Source organism: Bombus bifarius, unplaced genomic scaffold, assembly GCF_011952205.1.
Source record: "Bombus bifarius isolate JDL3187 unplaced genomic scaffold, Bbif_JDL3187 scf7180000010271, whole genome shotgun sequence".
Classification (NCBI taxonomy): domain Eukaryota; kingdom Metazoa; phylum Arthropoda; class Insecta; order Hymenoptera; family Apidae; genus Bombus; species Bombus bifarius.
Window position 1 is genome coordinate 660,242 of NW_022885586.1, and position 19,492 is coordinate 679,733.

General features: G+C 37.5%; 1 protein-coding gene across 5 annotated transcripts in view; it reads right to left on the reverse strand.

Annotated features, from left to right (window-relative positions):
• Positions 1-103: 103 nt before the first annotated feature.
• The window catches only part of LOC117216540 (putative polypeptide N-acetylgalactosaminyltransferase 9), a 294,302-nt gene continuing 274,913 nt past the window's right edge, over positions 104-19,492 (reverse strand). For 4 of the 5 annotated variants that reach the window (XM_033463300.1, XM_033463299.1, XM_033463302.1 and 1 more), the window contains 3 exons: positions 12,198-12,308; positions 4,776-4,904; positions 104-4,275 (listed from right to left, as the gene is read on the reverse strand). In XM_033463300.1, coding sequence (XP_033319191.1) covers positions 4,135-4,275; positions 4,776-4,904; positions 12,198-12,308 — 381 coding nt within the window. In that variant the 3' untranslated portion in view covers positions 104-4,134. Of the gene's footprint in view, positions 4,276-4,775; positions 4,905-11,550; positions 11,656-12,197; positions 12,309-19,492 lie in introns of all 5 variants that reach the window. The other variant, XM_033463303.1, reaches the window with a different exon arrangement.

Genomic DNA, 19,492 nt, shown 5'->3' on the forward strand with positions numbered 1-19,492 from the left:
TAACTTTAAAATGTTTCAATATGCTTGGTCGAGTCTTTCTTCGTTTCAGTGGCAAATGCTTCCTCCTAAGGATGCTAAGAATAGACAATACACATTCATCATGTCTCTTCGTCCACGTTAATTTTATTTTCAAACATCCTTCCAATAAATCAAAATATTCTCGTGTCCCACCACTTTTCTATCAGCCTAACGGGAGAAACGGATGACCGAGTGAACAGACAAGAATAATGATCGATCCTCACGGTATTAACGTAAAACAACATCGATTTATTCAACACAAATACTTGCACGTTACGATAGAGGTTCGGTAATAATGATAATAATAATAATGATAATAATATTCATATATGTATATATACAGGAAATAAGGCACGTTCGATATTACATTAATTAACGTGCGACCATACGTCGCTCGGCTATCCAATAATACATCTCTTATCGTTTTATCATCATCGTGTCTTCGTCTCGTTCGTTCGATATGCAACATCCTTACCAAATATAGAAAATGTCATATATATATATATATATTTATGTTTATAATATATGTATATATATATATATATATATATCTGTATAAATGTTCTCGTTGAATTTTCATTCATTCGTTCATCGGCATTGTCAAAGATAAACTTTTACATCGTCTTAAATCTATATTTATAATCATATATATATACGTATTTCCCTTTTGCTTAATTATCCATGAAGAAATCACGACCATATCGGTCGATTTTCCCTTTCTCTTCTCATATATTCATTCTCTGGGAACATTTCTACGGTGTCGTTCTATAGCCGATATTTCAAGCCGCAAATAGGCGCGAAATTTAAAACGTTCGGAACGAAAATCGCTATCGTCGATCGTGTTCGATTGAACGCTTATTGCAATATTTTTCTGATTGATTATTCGCGATTTATAACATTCGCTTAATAGATTATTAAATGCACTCACACTCTGGTTTCAATTTCGATGAATGCTTATTATTGGTAAATCAATGACCCATTATGAGGATTAGACTGAGCTAACGGTTATTCTATATTGTCTCGATGAATTTCTCAGGAAACATGGCTCATTCTTTCAACGATAAATCTTCTAATGATGCTGGCTGTGATTGATGAGGAAATCGATGACGATCGAGATATCGTGATATCGTACAATGTTCCTCGCGGTATTTACGATTTCGTTGGCACGCGCAGACACCTGCAGATTGCGCTCTTCACTGTAATCTTGATTATTAACCCTTTATTGTCTTTTGTTACAGGAGAACTGTTCGTTAATCTTAATCGTTTAGGCTGATATCGAATTCATAATGATATGTACTGTACGTATAATACACTTTCTACATATCTAGAAAACAATTTTTATCATCAAAAATGTGACATCTTTGTCACATTTCCAAATTTTATCTTGCAAATAAATTGGAGTTTCATTATATTTTATTTATTCCCAAATAAAACAACGAATTGATTATGCAATTTCGTAATTGCCTAGTTTTCAGATTACCACCAAGTTCTCCTTCCGAAATTTCCATCAGCGAATCGTCAGACAACGAAGGGTTACACGAATTCTGTTAGAGAATTCGCGATTCTAAAGAACTTACACTCTGAAACTGATACTTACTCTCACACATACACTCGGAAAACTTATTTTAGGCGGTATCTAAACTGGCATCAAGATACTTTACACGAATGTACAAAAGTCTCCCTACACCGTAATCGGAATGTATGAACCATTAATCGTTCGTTCTTTTTTTTTTTTTGTTGCCTGTCCCTATGCGCTACCTACGTGCTAAATTAATTAGAAAAAGAAGGTTTGTCTAGAATTTGGAATCGTTGGTTTCTTGCGTCGAAACTGGAATGTAAGATGCTACTGTAAGCGGTGTAATACGACAGAGAAACGAAGGGCGATCGGCGAATCGTTGATGGATGAATTTAAACATTTCATAAATGGCAAAAATGGCAGAAGATTAGGTAATTTTTGCTACGAGAATTTCCTGGAAATATGACGAGTTAAGTCTTTCGTTTCACTTCGTTGAAAACGTGTTTCTTTGAGATCAAAGAAATTTCTTATATCGAGAACAAAATAGGTCATCAAGTCTAACGTATTCAAGTGAAGTAATTACTAAATTGATATGTTTAACAAATCCAACGATAAACTCAATGTATCTCAAGTACGATAGACGTACGTTCTCGTTAACATTATCTGAAAATTGTAGTATTATTAACCGCAATCGTAATTCAAGAATTATTTTTAATTTATCCTTGTAAAGGAAGAACTACAGATTTTGGATACATTTTCAAATAATCTATATACTTGCTTCGTTTCTTCTACTTTTTCTGATTTTAAACTATCTAAAGTCTCCACTTCCATACGTACTTTATCGTATTATCCTCTTTTTCATTTTCAAGATACAAAAATAGAAAGCTAGAACGTTCTACTCTAAAAGCATCGAAGTGTAATCTTGAACATCTTTGGAATGAAAATAATACAAGAAAAGACATGTATTTTACACGCAATAAATTGTTTGATACGTATATTATCTGTTTTCTCTCTTGATATCGTCATATGTATCTTTGAAAGAAAGATTTATGTTTTGCTTCAGATGAATAATCCTGTTTGTTTCTACAATCCACGAAGAAGGGTTTCGTACGAGTGGTAAGCCGTAGCCGTTATTCACAATCAACGATCCGCCGTTTTTCAATGAAACTGAAACGCCACGTCGTCTCTGAGATGGCACTCGCCGTAAGCAGCTTACACAAATCGCTCCATCCTCCTTAAAACAACGGAGCTACGGATGAAAGCGACGATCGAGGCTTTCGTAGAGATCGATACGGCCGCGTTCGTCCATTTAACTCCGAATAAAATTCAACAACCTATCCCCTTTTGACACGCTTTTCGCTGTCATTGATGCATTGACGCGTATTCGCCGCCGCTTAAACGTTAGGCTTAAATTATACAGTGTTTATCGAACAATAGATCGTGTCGATTCGTAAGTACTTGCGCAATGTTATACGTAATCATTATATCTAATTAATCGAATCTTTAACACAACGATTCTACAAACTAGCTTTACTATCAAGGAACGGAGTATCGCTTGTAATTATTCCAAAGATTGAGACTTCTATGTTTTGGAATGTTCACGAGTCTCTCTCTCTCTCTCTTTTGGCGCATTTATATTGTGAAAATATAAAATGTGTGGGGAGAAAAATATGTATTGGGAAGTTATTCTTAGTTCCTAGTTCCAAGCATAAAACTTTGAACTATATTTTAATTGAGAATATGTACTGTACTTTATTACTGAGTATATTAAGATGTTTTAGGAATAATAATAACTCTTTCGAGCTTCTAAATTCAATTTTATTATTTTCAATTGCTCCTTATTTTTATTTCATTGTCTTTAAAAATTCTGTCGTTTCTCATTTAACGTAGAAATTGTCTAGGTCCTAGAATCAAAATACAATCAGTCAGCAACCATCCAGATAATTACAAGCGACGCCACGAGTATCCAATCTCTCAAGAAACGACAACCACATAAACGCGTGAGTCCATCAACGAAAGTAAAAAGAGAAGAGAACAACTATCCATTTAAACACTGCCCAGTAGCAGAGGAGGAAGATTAAAAAGTCGTAGGTTCCTTCGTGTACTTTTCGTCCATCGGTAAGCTTTCAATTCTTCAATGCCAGCGAAAACGAGCCTCGAGCGTGTGTATCGACACTCGATCACTCTTCGAGTGTCCCAACTCTCTCATTGTACACCAGGTTACAGCTTATCCATGAGACTATATCCCTCTTCGATCACTCCTTAAAACGACGTTTCTATTGCACTTCGTCCGTCTTACAGTTAAAGGTTAGAGCCGAAGATCGGCCATTTGGAACGTGTCTCTTCTTCAACTCGGACTTCTCAATGGTTCTTCGTTCGAATAGCTTCCTCAAATAAATTCCCCGTGGTTCCTTTTCTTCGTCTAGCGTTCGATCTTGAGCATCTGGCGGTGTTTCGAGGCATTCGTTGCCTCGATACCACGGCGTCTATCTACCGAAACGTGTCTTAGCGACGGAATAACGTTGAACAGGCACCCAAGAACCGGCACGATCGAACCTTCGGCCGAGACTTTTCGACTGATGACGCGATAAAGCGCGATATCACAGCTTTGATGGATCGTAGTTTTCGAACGACCACCTCTGCCTGGCTGCTGCTGCCGAACATTCCTCCATGATCAGCCGCTGCTTGCTCTCCGTTATTGCCAGACACTTGTCGCTGCTGCCGTGTCTGATTTGCTTCGTCTGAAAATAAAAAACTAATGGTCAGTATTTGTGCTGACGATAAAGAAGAAATAACGAGAATCGAAGCTTTCTTCAATATGTGTAGTCAATACGATGGAATTTTTCCAAGGGTCAACTATTATCCCAGCTACAACGGAAAATGATGAATCACAGTGTTTCATTTTTGAATAAAATTATCTCGCGTAACAATGAAGAGTAGGCAAACGAGAATGCGTTCTACAAAATCCTTAGAAATGAATAATTTAATAAATAATTCAACAAATAACTGATAACCTAATCGATAAAAAATCTAATAAATAACTAAGAATATGTTAAAATAATTAAATAAAAACGTCTGTATTTTGAACAGACGATCCGCATTGAACAGACGTTCGACACGAATAAATTTCAAACTTAACGCAACAAGTACGAAAATAATCCGCAGGAAAATCAGAACAGGATTTGATATTAATTACTTAAGCGTACACTCAATACTTGCCACGAACGCAAGGATTACGTACCTGATGATTATAAATCCATTGTTGATTCCCCTTGCTACCATGACAAGGATAGAGGATGACATCGGTGCCGCTGTAATCCAGGCACGACTCGTCTCGACGGATCTCGCCAGTCTTGCTCAACATCCAGTACTGTGACAAACGATCAAGATTAATGTTCGTGGATTTTGACCTCCATCGTTTGCCTATGACCGATGGTTCTGACAGCTACTGCACATACATATGGATGCATTTGTCCACCGACAGACTGCCGAAATCATAAACATTCAGGAGACGAATGGAATAGGTAAATTTCTTTGCAACTTGTTGAAAAAACGTCATGAAACTAGGTGAACATTTTTGATCAAAGTATATGTTTACTGCAGGTCAAGTTCGTATAAAAAATCTAAGAGCGTTTAATATTGTATTCTAGAATTTTATGTAATTTGTCTGACATATCGTCGACCACGATCACTTGGCTGTATTTTCTTATTACTCGACTAAAGTTCTATCTCCTCTAAGATGAGAGTTTGAATTATTTGGAAATTATCATCGTCAAGAACATTTTACTAGATTTTGTTAAACATTCTAATATCTCGTAATTTATCAAATTTTAGATTTTTTATGGCCACAGGTAATTTCAAAATTTTTTGATTAATAGAGATTCTAAAATTTGTGAGCCATACGTAATAGCGTAGAAACTGTAAAGTTATGTAATAGATTTACTATTTTCACAAATGAATACATGAAGGATTAGGTATCAAAAAAATATATTTGAAGAAAATGGAGTAATAAGGTAATCGTAATAAGATTCAAATTTCTGCTTACACGAGAGACCATATAATATGCGGAGCCACTGAAAACTTTTAATTAACACGGTGAAATGGTCAATTTTCTTAATTGAAAAGAAGCTTCTTTGTTGAAGGGATCAAAATTTTCTTTTGTAGCTTTGAAGTTTTTAAGCGCGTCCGGGAAATTTAAGTTTTTAATACGTATGAAGAGGAGTATTTCATCTCCGTAATTACTCTAACAATATAGTGGGTTCAAATTTGCACATGTAATGGCTACTTAATGCTTTGAAGCCTTATGAGCCTTCGAATATCCCATGGTAGTTGAAACTTTTTAAATTCGATAAATGTTCATCGATAAAATAATTAAAATAGAAGTGATAAAAACTTCAAGAAAAAATGTTTTGTGTACCAACGATAGAAATATTCTATTAGACTGTAAATAAATTTTTCCCATAACAAATAAACTATAAAATATATAGAAACCCTGATGACAGAATTCTATTTTGTTAAAAATAAAAAAATGTTAGTGAAATCTTTTTCTACGTGAACATTTTCACCACTTTTCAAACGCAATTTCATCGGAATAATTATTAATTAAATATGTGCGTACGTGGTTACATTTGACACACTTGAGGCGAAATTAAATCCGAGTGGGAAATTATATGAGAAGGGAATTCCGTGATAATGAATGTCGATCGTTGATAATCGAGTTCAGTGGTCCCAGATATTGCGTCGATCTGCTCCTATGTGATTGAATCATACTGGTCAATTGAATTTGACATCGTTCCATCAAGTTGTAGCTGCTAGTAGCGAAAACGAGAACTAGAACGTATCTTGTTGAGTGCCTAAGTGCGTGTACGTTCGCGCTTTTGAAAGCATAACAAACCATCCCTGCTGTAAAAAGAATTATTTCAACTGAACTACTTGTAAAAGATTTAGTGATCTTTTTCTGCAATTAAATGATAACGAATACAGCGTAATATTATTAAATTGCTGATAATCGATTTTAAATTGGACAAATTTTGTTATCTCAAATTTAATTTATTACATTTCGTTATCGTATTAATTCGACACAATAATTATATTCCTCGAGAATCGAATAATTACTAATATTCCTTTCCAATATCTACCTGATATTATTTTATTTCGCGTCTAATTGATATCTAAAATTAGCGTAATTAGCTGAAGCGTACGTACAAAATTTCAATTGGTACAGGCCGAGGAAGCATATGTAGCGAAGAGTTCATTAAGTGTCACGAGTGGTCAGGGACGAACAGTGGCTTCTACTTATTCAAATCGTTACACGGTTGTAACCGCGCTGTCAGAACCATCTGTGTTGAAAATTCAAAGGTTTTCAGCCTCTGTCGTGCAACGATAGACTCAAAAGCTGCGGGATTCGGGATAACGAAAAGCGAGGATTAATGCCATGCACCAGTTACCGCATGTTAACAACCAAGAATTACTATCTATCAGCTCCAACAGTACGTAAAATAGATCAGACAACCATAAACCAGGATCGAGGTAGAAATGATGTTAATCTCTCCCTAAACGACACCTGTTCCAAAAAAAAAGAACCACTGTAATCGAATTTGCAAATTCTCTGCGAGAAATCTTCCCTTTATCGCCCTTTTTATTTCCATGGAATTTTATATCGAATATTAAAAGTAACCACGAGTATTTTAATGATAATCGACGATGAAATACGATTTAACGATAACATTCAGCGATCGTGCATCCAAGATCACAATCTAATCTTGAATATAGCTTTATCTAAACACGTGGCTATCAAGCGACTGTCGTGCTATCTGTTACCTAATTATCAATGATTACTTGCTGTTAGTGTCACCTAATCACAATACAATCGGCCTATCTGATTTCGATCTCTTCATCAGCTGCCAACTGCGTATTATCGAGACGTCTGTTAACTGCGCGATCATCGCTGACTATCTTTTATTGGATTGTCATCTACAACCGACTGTGTACTAGTTGATACACGAGATGCGTATGTAACACTGGGTGTAACTACTGTCGACGCTTGTCTGACGGTTGATGTTGCGAATAGCTACATTGTTATACATTGTTATAGGATTCTGTGTTTCATTGTTCAGGATTTTGTGTTATTACATATTGAAACGTATAGTGAGGCAATCGTGAATGGAAGGATGGATTTATTTTACTTTTTCTAGGAGTAAATACGTTTGAGTTATCATCAGCAAGATTAATATAGGATGGAAATGACTCTTTAACAAATTAATGAAGATTATTCTTGTCGCTAATGATTTTCACATTATAGATAATTACGGCTGTATGGATTTTGATTAATTTATACTGTAGAAATTTTAATTTTTATCTATTTTTACTTTGTAGCATTAACAAGATTAGACAAGAATTACGCGATAATTGCAAGAATTTGCCAGATAGATAATTGCAAGAAGAATAAAGCGTATGTTCATTGAATTAACTGGAAATGCTTTTATTCTTCATTATCGCGTATTTGTTAATTAAAACGAGAATTCCTTTATCTCGTACCATCAGCTATTTAATTCAATCGTGCATTATTGTGCGATTTCGAACATTCTCTGCTCCACGCCTGTCTGCAATTCACTACTGTTATTTAGAGAATTCTCTAATTTGCTGGTTTCATGTGTCAGTTTAATTAATTAGGATTCCCTCAATTCGGCTATCGTTCTTTGTCCATCAATCAAAAGCAATCTCGTACTTAGTAATTTCGAAAGTTCGCGCGTTGTTATCTGATAGCCAATTTGATTAAACACATTACAGTTGATTGACGCGTTACAACTGAAGTTATTTTTCCAAAAAATGTGTAAAAAGAGTCTCTTTCTAAATTCGCACAATAAACACGGTCTAGTTAAAGACAATCTCGATGTTTCTCAGCGACGTTACTATAATGAACAGATCCAGCGAAAAAGTTTCGAAATACGCCACGAAATATCCATCAGTCGGTGCATGGTGTGATTCGTGTGCCGTCATTCGGACGCGTCGAAATCATCAATGGACGCCACACGGTGGAAATGCAGACTGGCCGCGACTGCATCAGAGAGTCGGTCGGAGTTCAGGGGTAGCGGCGTAATTACCGTGAAACCGCGGCTTAATTGCTACGGCAAATAGCTAAATTAAAGCGACGCTTTACGAGGCCAAGCGAGCGGCGACTGATTGTGTTTTTGGTTGTAACCGGTTGTCACGGTTGTTAAACCGCGCCGGAACTCCGGGGAACGATTCAGCTTTTGTATCAAACGTACACCCGGGACTCGCGCCGGCCAGCCTTGTCCTTCTCTTCCTGCTCGACGTCATCGTCTTCGTCGTTGTCAGCATCGTTTGCGTGATTTTAACGACGAGACGAATGCCCGGTTACGAGGCTACCTTTTCATGGTTTCGACGTGACAGCACTCGTTTTATCTGGTAACGAGCTTCGCAGACCCCCTTTTTCTTCCTCTCACGCTCCCTTGTTTCTTCTAACCGGGTGAATTTTTAGTCGCCATTCGGTTTAGTTAGTATTTTTCTTGTTTTAGGTACGCAAGAGAAGCTTAGAAGAATTTAAAGCCGCATGAAATTCACTAGGGGAAGCTGGGCAGAGTTTCGTGTTTTGGTAAATCAAAATGTGTGAAATTGAACGTACATTGAACTGCTTTCATAGGAAAATGGATTTCGGATCGTGTTATAGGATGTTTAATTGATGAATGTTTCTTGGAATATTGGTATTTAATTGATGAATGTTTGTGTTCGTGTATTATCGATGAATATTGTAGTACACCCAGTTTAACTGTTTAATCTGACACCGTTGTTGAATATTCTATGGAAATATAGAACTTTCTTCTATATAGAAATACTCGAAAGTAAATGGACCAATTTAAAATCCTTTCAAACTTTTCGCACGTTAAATTATTGAGCTATTATATCCATACTTTCAAAGTTCCGACGATGTACGTAGTTGAGAGGAATCACAAGCAGCAGACAAGATACTGAAATAAAAATTTCAAATTTCTCTCACGACGAGTACCCTGTAGCTAAGTAATAAAGAACATAATTTCCACGGTATACACGACTTCATTATGTCGCAACAAGCTGCAACATTACGAGTGATTCTTTCCTCGTGACAAATGATACCGAAACAACAGATCGATTCATCAAGAGCTTAGCGCCCTTATCAATGGGTGCTGAAAGACACGTCATAGCCAGACGAGCGGACATTACTGTAGCCTCGACATAGCACGGTTACACCCACGATGGGTAATTTCCAGCACGCGTGCTGGTTCCCACGGGTCAGAAGATTAATTCGACACGCTGGCACGTGAAGCTAAAAATGACGACAAGCAGCAGATAGCCGGGCCAAGAGAAAGCTATGTAGCTTGGCCCAACGTGCCACTCGTGCACGTGTGTGAAACAGAGACAGGAATAGAGCTAGACAGACAGAGAAAGAAGGTCGACGATTGATGAGCACCTGCACCAGATTAGCCACGTTACTAATTGCAGCGAAATGGGTCGAGCTTAGCACCGAGTTAGCGTGCAAGTTAAATGGTAAACGTGTCGTGTCGGTTAATGGTCCCTTTTTCTTCCTTCGTCGGCGATACTCGTTCCTGGCAGAACGATTATCGTGAACAATTGTCCGCCCGGGCGACACCACCAAGAAATTCGTAAATAGTTGTGGCGATTCTAACGAGACTGCTTTGTAATTTACGCGAACACAATGTGGAATACATTAGAAAGTTCGAAATCGTCTTAGAAAATTCTCGTGTTGGTGATGCGAACTAATTCAGTAACGTTTTAAAGAGATTTCGATTGGAAAATTCTGATTTTTTCCAAATTGTCACCAAACCCGATCTACTATAAATTAGAAATGTTTTTCTATAATATTCGATGATTACGCGCTGCTACTTGAGAACTGAAGAGGATCTGGACGAGTCAGAGATTCGTGAAACAAATGTGACAAACCGAGGGTTAAAAATGCCCAATGTTTAGCGAATCGTACGCTTCACTGGATTGTAAACAGATTTGTAAAAATTAAAAAATAAAAACAGTTTCCATTGTTTCTTTAAATATGAAATTGCGAGCTTGTTTTAAGAACAAAAGAGATCGTTGTCGATTACATACCAAGCTGTTGTACCATTTTTCGAATCTATTTATATATTTTCAGAAGAGGCATTCGATGGCTTCCCGTTATCGTCAAATCAACAAAACACAACATTATAAATATATTATCATTGATTACCTGTACGTACACACTACTATAATCTTGTATCATTATAGTATATGACAGATAATCTCTGTAATATCACTTGTCTCCAGGTCACGAAACGCTATTACCTGTAATATGACTGTAGTGTGTAATTTCATACTGTATTCGTAGATATATGCCTGGAAAATGTATTATATTCCATCCTGCTCTGTAAGTAATAATAATCTGGCCTGTGTTTTATTAAATAAACCGCGTGTGTTATTAAAACACGTTATACAGAACTCGGACAAGTTCTATTTTTTGCAAAAACATTGTTGTATTAAATGAAATTTTGCCTGTACATAATTAACAAATACATAGACCGCGTTTCTCTGGGAAATTGCGCATTATAATTTCACGTTAACCCAAATTGACATGTATTACATTTTAGAAAATATTGTCGAACATAACACCAGAGTTATATTCAATGAATTATGGTATTTTTTACCCACAAACAATTAATTTACTATATAATATTATATCAGTGTAAATATTATGAAGTTTTGTTTCATTTTTCAGAAAGGCAATTTCCGAGATTTCACTTCCAACGTACTCCACAAACATGCTACGAGCAAGTAGATTTACAAATATCCCATCACCATCAAGGATCGAAAAAAACAAAAAAAAAAAAAAAGAAAAAGGAAAAGAACGCCTTGCAGATTCGAATTGACACTCGAACTATTATTAGAATGAAATGAAACAAGCAATTACAGCACCGCGTGCCCCGATGATTATTTCAAACGCGTTCATTCCCTCGAATTCTGAATTCGTGTACCTGATTGCCGCCCTGGCGGTGACAGGGATATAAACCAACTGGCTGGTGCAGGTCTTCAGGTTTTCCTGCCGAGTCTATACACATGCTGCTAACCAGGTGTCTGATCTGAAGCGAATTAACAGATTTGCAAACTGTTACTACTGAACTTTCGCCGCGAAAAAGATTCAAAGAAACTTAGCTTCTTTTATCATTCGATCTCAACAGTCAGACTGATCTCGCGCAAAGATTTACCACAATACCTTCCTATTTCTTATCTCACAACCCTGAAGAAATGGGAAACACGAAGCCACACAGATAGTACACATAAGCCTGAAATACGTACAACTAATCATGCAGGTGTGAACGGGTGTTAAGAGGCTTTAGGTTAGAGAAACGAAAAATCGACTTTCGACGAGTATTCCGTCGCAGAAATATGAAATAAAAGTTGTTCTTAATTAGATTTCAAGATTATTTGCATCTTAATTCAGAGAAGTGTGTTTCAAGTTCATTGCTAGACTGCAAACATTCGAAAAAGTCGAATTTTCGTTTCAAGCGTGAATCTGCGACACGAAGAGACACGAGATAGATAACGAAACAAACGGCTGAAAACGGAACTCGTCATATGTTTGATCGAGGTTTGGATTCATCGTCCGTGCGTCTATTTGTACCTGATTTCCACCTTGTCGATGGCATGGATAGAGTCCAGCCGGTTTGTGCAAGTCTGCCTTGCGTGCCGGCGAATCCAGACAGGTGTTACCTCCTTCTCCAAGATTACGAACCTGTTCATTAGTTAGTACAATCATTTCACGGATTAGTATCACTAGAAGCGGCAGGTTAGTTCGTACATTCTTTTGCGTAACGCGACGAACACCCGAGAAAAAGAAATAATTTTGTCGTCTTGATTATCATATCAAGGAATTAAAACTAAAACAAGGTATTTGAAGCGGGTGAACCTTGAAAATCAAGTTAAGTTTCGCGATTTCAATATTTATACCCTTTAGTATTTAAAAAGTAGCGTAATTAATTTGAAAATTCTACGTTCAAAAAAAAAAAAAAAAAATTGCCAATTATTCCTTGAATTCTCAATGACCGATTCTAATCGTCGACAACGCGTAAATGGTAAAAGATCTTCTTTGGAAAAGGAAACTATAGCGATATGCTATTGTCGGGAAAGTTGGAAAATTGAACCTCTTTAAAAAGAACGGATCTGACAATCGACGAATTCCTCTCGTTAGAGAGACAGCGAGGAGAATCAATCTTCGATATCTGCGCGCTATAGAAAACAATAGGAATTATATCCCGGGCGAAAAATATTTTTCGCGTTGCAGACGATTTCCTATCGAAAATATTTTTCTCCTGATGGACCGTGTTATTTTTCTCTCTGGTGTTCGCACGTCGCCACGGATATTTACAATCGCCAAGTATTTCGCAGTGCCACGTCTGGGAAAACGAAAAACGCATAAATCAATGGAGGGAAACGTAATAATTGAACGGCTGCGCTCGTATATAAAGCTTCGCGAAAGCTCTGGCAAAATTTCACCCTCGCGATACCATCGAGATGTAAAGACAAAAGTACACGAGTCATGTGTTATCGCGTAAGTGAATGCGATATGGAAATAGAGAAATAACGCTGCGCAAAGGGTCTTTCCATCCTTGTCTAACCAGGCACACACACTCGCCTATCACACCGTTCGTTGATCGGTGTTACACTCACACATGAGCCGTTTAATGCAAAAATAACGTCAGTCAGTCTTTTGCCTGCCTGGCTTATAACCATATCTAGACATCGTAACCATCATTCTGTTTTGCGCAGAAGTACTGTAAGTATATCTTCGTTATCTATAGTTCCACGTTGAATAGCAGGATACGCGAAAATGTCAAACTCGAATTCTTATAAAATTTTTACTTTATCCTTCATTACCCGGAAGTTTGACTTACGTTAAACAACTCATATATACTGTGCATGTGCATATGCATTAAACGAGGGCACAAAGGATCTCTGTGCAGCGTACTCTCTATTCCTATATCGTTGTTTCTTTATATGCTGCTATCTTTACATCTCCATGCTCGATACGTGGTACCTGATCGTTCTTTTTTACGCCTCGCTGACATTTTATCGGCGTAGATTCCTGTTAAACGTTTCTTTCATTATGAATCGTGCGGTGGAATCTCGATTGTACAAGTTGGTTCTTTGTCGTTGAGTTTGCGGAATTTGTGCAGGTTGTTTTAGTTTTGCAAACTGTAACGCGAAGGTTTGGAAGACCAGTGTTCGTTAACACATCGAATGCCATACGTATTTTATATATTTTACCCTGAGAGACTCGACAGATTCAAATATATTGCGTCACGAGATTTAATTTTTGTAAAATATTGTGTTGAGTTTACACGCTCTTTTTTGGGTGTTATCTAAGTCACTGTTGAACATTTTTAGCATCTTTTAATCGTTCTATAAAATTTAGATAAGTGGATCACCGATAATAATCGTGATAGTCAATGTGCTAAAGTAGTTAATACTTGACTACACTGCTACTTGAAAGTCATAGTGATGTAATTAATTAGTTAAGTTAACACGACTATTTTAGCGTTTTCTAAAATTTTATCGTCGTTATATACAGGGTGTACGACCACGAACAGCCCAATTGATTTAGATATTTTAAGATTTTCACAGTTTCTCTACAGTACTGTCTCTACCAATCTTTCTTAAAGTTTCCACAAATTTCCAGCAACTTCTTTCTTAAAACAACCCGTATTTCTCCTGATCAAACCGTTCAATCGAGATCACCGTCTGTGAAACGTATCGAGTATCAACGAACGATCGATTTTTCCTCGAGCTCGTGGTACACGGCCCGTAGAACAGTTGCACAGAACGCGAACAAAAAGATGAGGCCTGCAACAGAGCGATGCGGTTTTCCATTTTTCAGATAGACGGCGACAAATCGAAAATGAGCCGGAGCTACTGTGTTTTGTCTGCGAATATACACCGATCCTTGCACGTGCACTACGCGCATACACCTACGAAAAACACAGACGCATAGAAAAACACAGACGTACACGTGATCTTCGCGTATAGAAGACCACGTGTGCTCGCGGGTGTATGCGTTTTCATGCAATAGAATGCATTCAGTCACGAAAGCCCGGTCAGCAAAGTCCTGATTTCGCTGCATGCAAGAATTCTGTGGTCGTTGCAGTTTCAACACGAGCATCTTCGTGTCTTTCATCCTCGTCGTTCGTAGTCGTCGACGTTGGCCGATCTGGCTGGAATAAAAACTACTGATTTATCGTCGACGTTTGGCCGACTTCGATGAAATTCCGGAAGTTGCAGGATTCCCATCTTCGTGCCGAGCTTTATTAAAGACTCGGAGGCTCCTGTTCGACCAACTAATTTTTTCGAGAGGGTTCCTTTCGCTGATTTATAGAGTCCTGATTTTTGGAAGTTATTCGCAGAGTCAATGGAATTCGATGGGAATTGAAAGAAATTGAGGTGATCGGAGGCTAAATAATTGGATAAATGATAGGAGGATTCTTTGAATAAAATTTAATCTTCTATAACGCCACGTCAATTGAATTTTTTTAAATTTACTTAGAAAATGTCGTTTCTTCTATCGTCAAGCTTGTCACTCGTTACCGTTACGCAAGAATACCTAGTGATATCAGTAATTTATAACTTGTAACTTGTAAAATTTTATCTATCGTCAATTTGATTGTTCCAGACGACTCTGCTAATCAAACGGAAACATTCCGACTAAAGCGAGTAAAATTGAAATAGTCGTTCGATAACCAAAAGTCTATGCAAACCAGTTCATAAAACATACGTTACGAAAAATTCACCCCTTTCCACGCGTCGTTTCATCGAGCAGCCAAATCCTTCTCCCTGAGCATTCATCAAAGGCACACGTTTTAACGAGCACAAATTTTTCACTCGTATCGGTCCACGTGGATCCGAAAATTATTTGCACGTGAGAGTCGCATTGGAACTATAAATCCACTCATCTCCTCGTTTCCCTGACCGCGAGTAGCCAACGTGATTTAACCAACCCTCCATAGAAACAAAGGAAAAAGAAAAACGAAACAAAAAATATGATGAGAGTAGAAAAAAAAAAAATAAAAAAGGTTAGGATGTCGGATATCAGGAAGAAGAGAAGAGAAGAGGAAAGGCTGGCTAGACTGTAACAGCATAAGTTTCGTGACAGCCAGTGAAATTGTTATTTCGCATGCGGCACGGAACGCATTCCGAAGCGCAGAGCGCGTGAAATGTTTCTTCGCGAAAATGTCCGGCCATCCTTTACGCGTTTCCTCCTTTTTCCAACGCGCCTCTCTTTTTCCACTATTTGCCCGGCCGTAAGAGTTTCTGCAGGCGAACGGTGCCAGCGCCGGGAAAAAATATGGCAAAACGCATTCCATTCCGGTTCGAATGGGGGAACTGAGGGTAACGGCAGGGTACTAGCGAGGGTGGAAACCGGTTGATCGATACGATTTCTACGCCACAGTCTCGTGGCTAACGCTCGATTCTTTCCCGATTTCAACTCCGTCCGACTCGATAAAGCGGATCAAGCACCGAATTCTGTTTTGTTTAATTTCTACGTTTCGGTTTTCCACGCTGGAAAATTCATTTACGTGTCTGTTTATTAACGTTCCACCATTTTTGTTTTAAGAGAAAGTCCAGTGTAACAGAACATTTTCGATAAATGATTAGTAGAATATTCAGAAATAAATTAGAATTTAATTCTAAACAGGAAAAGCGGAAGAAATTGTAATTTTTGGCAAACGTAAGACGATCGAAAATTCAGTTAAGAAATTCATTTGCATTCGATCTCGTTCAAAGAGAATTCAACGAGGGAAACGTTGTACCTTTGTCTTGTCGGCGTTTGTAAGGAGGTCTGTGTAAATTATGAAAAATTAAGCCATAGTTTTGTTACGTCATAATCGATCATAATTAGAAAACACTAGCGTTATAAGGTGGAAATAATGAAGTAATTGTAGATTTCTTACATCAATCATCTTGAACATTATTTGCTTCCGAAATAACAGGTTGCAGGTCTTCCAAGTAACAAACTCTAGTCGGAGAAGAAAGTAATTCTCTGTTCGATTGTTTCAATTAAAATTTTCGAATCATTTCTGTATATGTGGCTAAAATATTTATTCTAATTACGAGATTTGTCTTAAATATTCGTATAAATATAATATCGTACAAAAAATTTCATTGAATGTTAATGAAAATATAGATTCATTTACGAATCCTAAGATAGAGAACTCTGATACCAGAGAACGAGGCCAAGTCCTCGACTTGAGAAACTTTTCAACAGAGCAAGTCGAACTTCCGAGAAATCATTACCCAGAGCCGTTTCATTTTCCGCCTTCACTTTCAAAATGAGTTTTTAAGTTTTACGAAACCAGCCATGTAATTCAGTGGCTAACGCGGCCTGGCGCCAACTAAATATTTAAACGACACACCATGACCTAGAATTCATATTTCTAGGGAAAAGTAATTATCACGCATCATTGTAAATTCTATTTCAACAGACTCGTTTGTTGAAATGGTGAAAGAAACAAGCGTCAAGAGAAGAGGAAACGATTATTTTTTGGGCGAGGAAAAACTGCAAATGGAGAAAGCGACGAGTATTTCAGCATTTAATAACATTTCGAGATAAACAACCAGGTTGTGATTAAAAAAGTTAATTAAGACATGACTAATCTCATACATTTTTTACTATTTATTCTATATTTTCAGAGGTGGTAAACGCTGAAAGTTCACGATGTGACTGACAAGATTAATAAAAATATGTTTGTCCGTTTCTACTGGAAATCTTCACTTCCGAAGTTTTCTTCGAATTCGAGTGCGTTCAACAAAATTACGGTGTACCTGATATATCATCGACTGTGATCACTTTTTCCTTTCATAAGCTTCCTCTCGCCACTTTCCTTTTCCCACTTGATTCTGTCTCAGGATTTACATTCAATTATCCAACCGTACGAAAAATTTTCGGTCTTCCTTCACTTAATTCGGGATAAAATCGGCGAACTAAAGGAAAACAGAGTGACAAGGATAAGGGAAAGCATGAAATATCCACATTGCGTGACACTGCAATTTACATGAAAGTAGAAAGCCTTTAATCCAACGTTAGATGCCGTGACTTTGTCGTGAATCTACGAACGTACATGAGGAAAGGATCTAGGGTTTTCGAGAAGGGTCCACGAGATTACGAGGAACAAGGACTGACTTTTCTTCGATCGATATTTCTATACGATACCGTCTCGTGAAGATTATTCCGACGATTTAACATTAAAACGAACGCCAAGTCGAAAGTCGTTACAGGTGCTTGTAAGCTGGCATAATTATTGTGTTTAATAATCATCGTGGATCTGAAGCATTATTTTACCCGTCTGTTTTAGTCATTCGTTTCGTGAACGTAACACATAAAAATGGCGGCATTAATTAAACGTTAAAAGTGCTATAAACTGCTTCGAAAGAGAATCGGTGGGAATAAGAGAAAGAGAGAAAGGTGCAAAAGTGTGAAAAATATATTGCTCACGCGATGCCTGCGTTTGAATCGGTTGAGATTAATCGTTCGATATGGGCAAGCTTTGAATATTTATATAATAATATATGAAGGTCACGCGGCGGAAAAAAAGTTGGAAAGCTCGCGATATCAGTCCCAGATTTTTAAGAATTAGTTGAAGGGTAAAAAAAAAAAAAAAAAAATGGATGAAAAATATCGGAGGAAGTTCCTTAAGGATAATGATTGTTCTCTGTTCGAATTATATTCGATCCTTTAGTAAAATATTCACGCGGGTACAGAAAATCGTAGAATGTAATACTCGTAAAATTAGATGAAACTGTTTGTTCAAACTTAATCAGAAAACGAGGAATATTAGGTTGAGTTTATTCGAATCGTCTGTATTCTTACTGGAGAGCAAACGTAGCCATTCTAATAAAAGGTTAAACAAGATGGATATTACCATTGTTACAAATGGATAGTCACATTGTAAGTAACTTTAAGTACTTTACCATGGTACATTCAAATACGAAGTGTGATGCGGGTCTCTCCGAAATTTATAGAGATTAGGTAAGTTGTAATCGTTATTAACTGAATTTCCTATGTTACATCTCTGTGTAAACTTTCTCCATTCACCGCCTCTTTCTCTTGATACTATAAAATATTGGAAAATGCAATCAAAGTAATATAAAATAAATTTATTTCAGAAACATTCACTGCTGTAATATTTGATTTAAATTCTCCGTGTTTGTCTTTTATACGAGGGAAATTTATATTAAACAGTACGAGTTACTTCGTTGATAATAATCAATAACCAAACACATGTATTTATGATAAACGAAAGGTTTGTCAGCCGAGAAATTACGGATCTCGCTGTAGTTTACAAACAACGTAAATTCATTAAAACAATGTCATCCATCACTTTCGTCATCCTATTCTTCCACCAAACAATATTGCGAGCTAAACAGGGAAAAACTCCAACAGAGAACGAAGAATTCGGAAGTGTACACGAGTATCGATGGTGGAAGTTGAACGTCCAGGCGTCAGAGACGGAAATCACGGAAATCACACGATGTGCACGATCCGTTTTGCTCGTCTCGCGATTGACAGTGCATTAATTTCGTTTCGATCCGGAGGAAGAAGGGGACGGGGTGGAATGGAAGGGTTGCAGCGATCAATCACGTCTCGATTTATTTCCGTCGTGTTGCGACGCCGTCTCCTGGCCCTCTGTTTCCCTGCATTCGTAATTGCGAAATGATTGTCGGGCTTGTCGCCGATAATCTCGTAGCCCGCTTCTCCTACGGGTCATTACGTCCTCTCGACTCTCGTGCACCACGTATTTGATCGATGCGACCCGCGCGTGTGTTCACCCTCTGTTATCAAACTGCGACTGGACCTGCCGTGTTTCTCTTCGATCTCGTGAAACTCGAAATTTCCTGGTTTACCACGTAACAACGCGTTGCATCGCT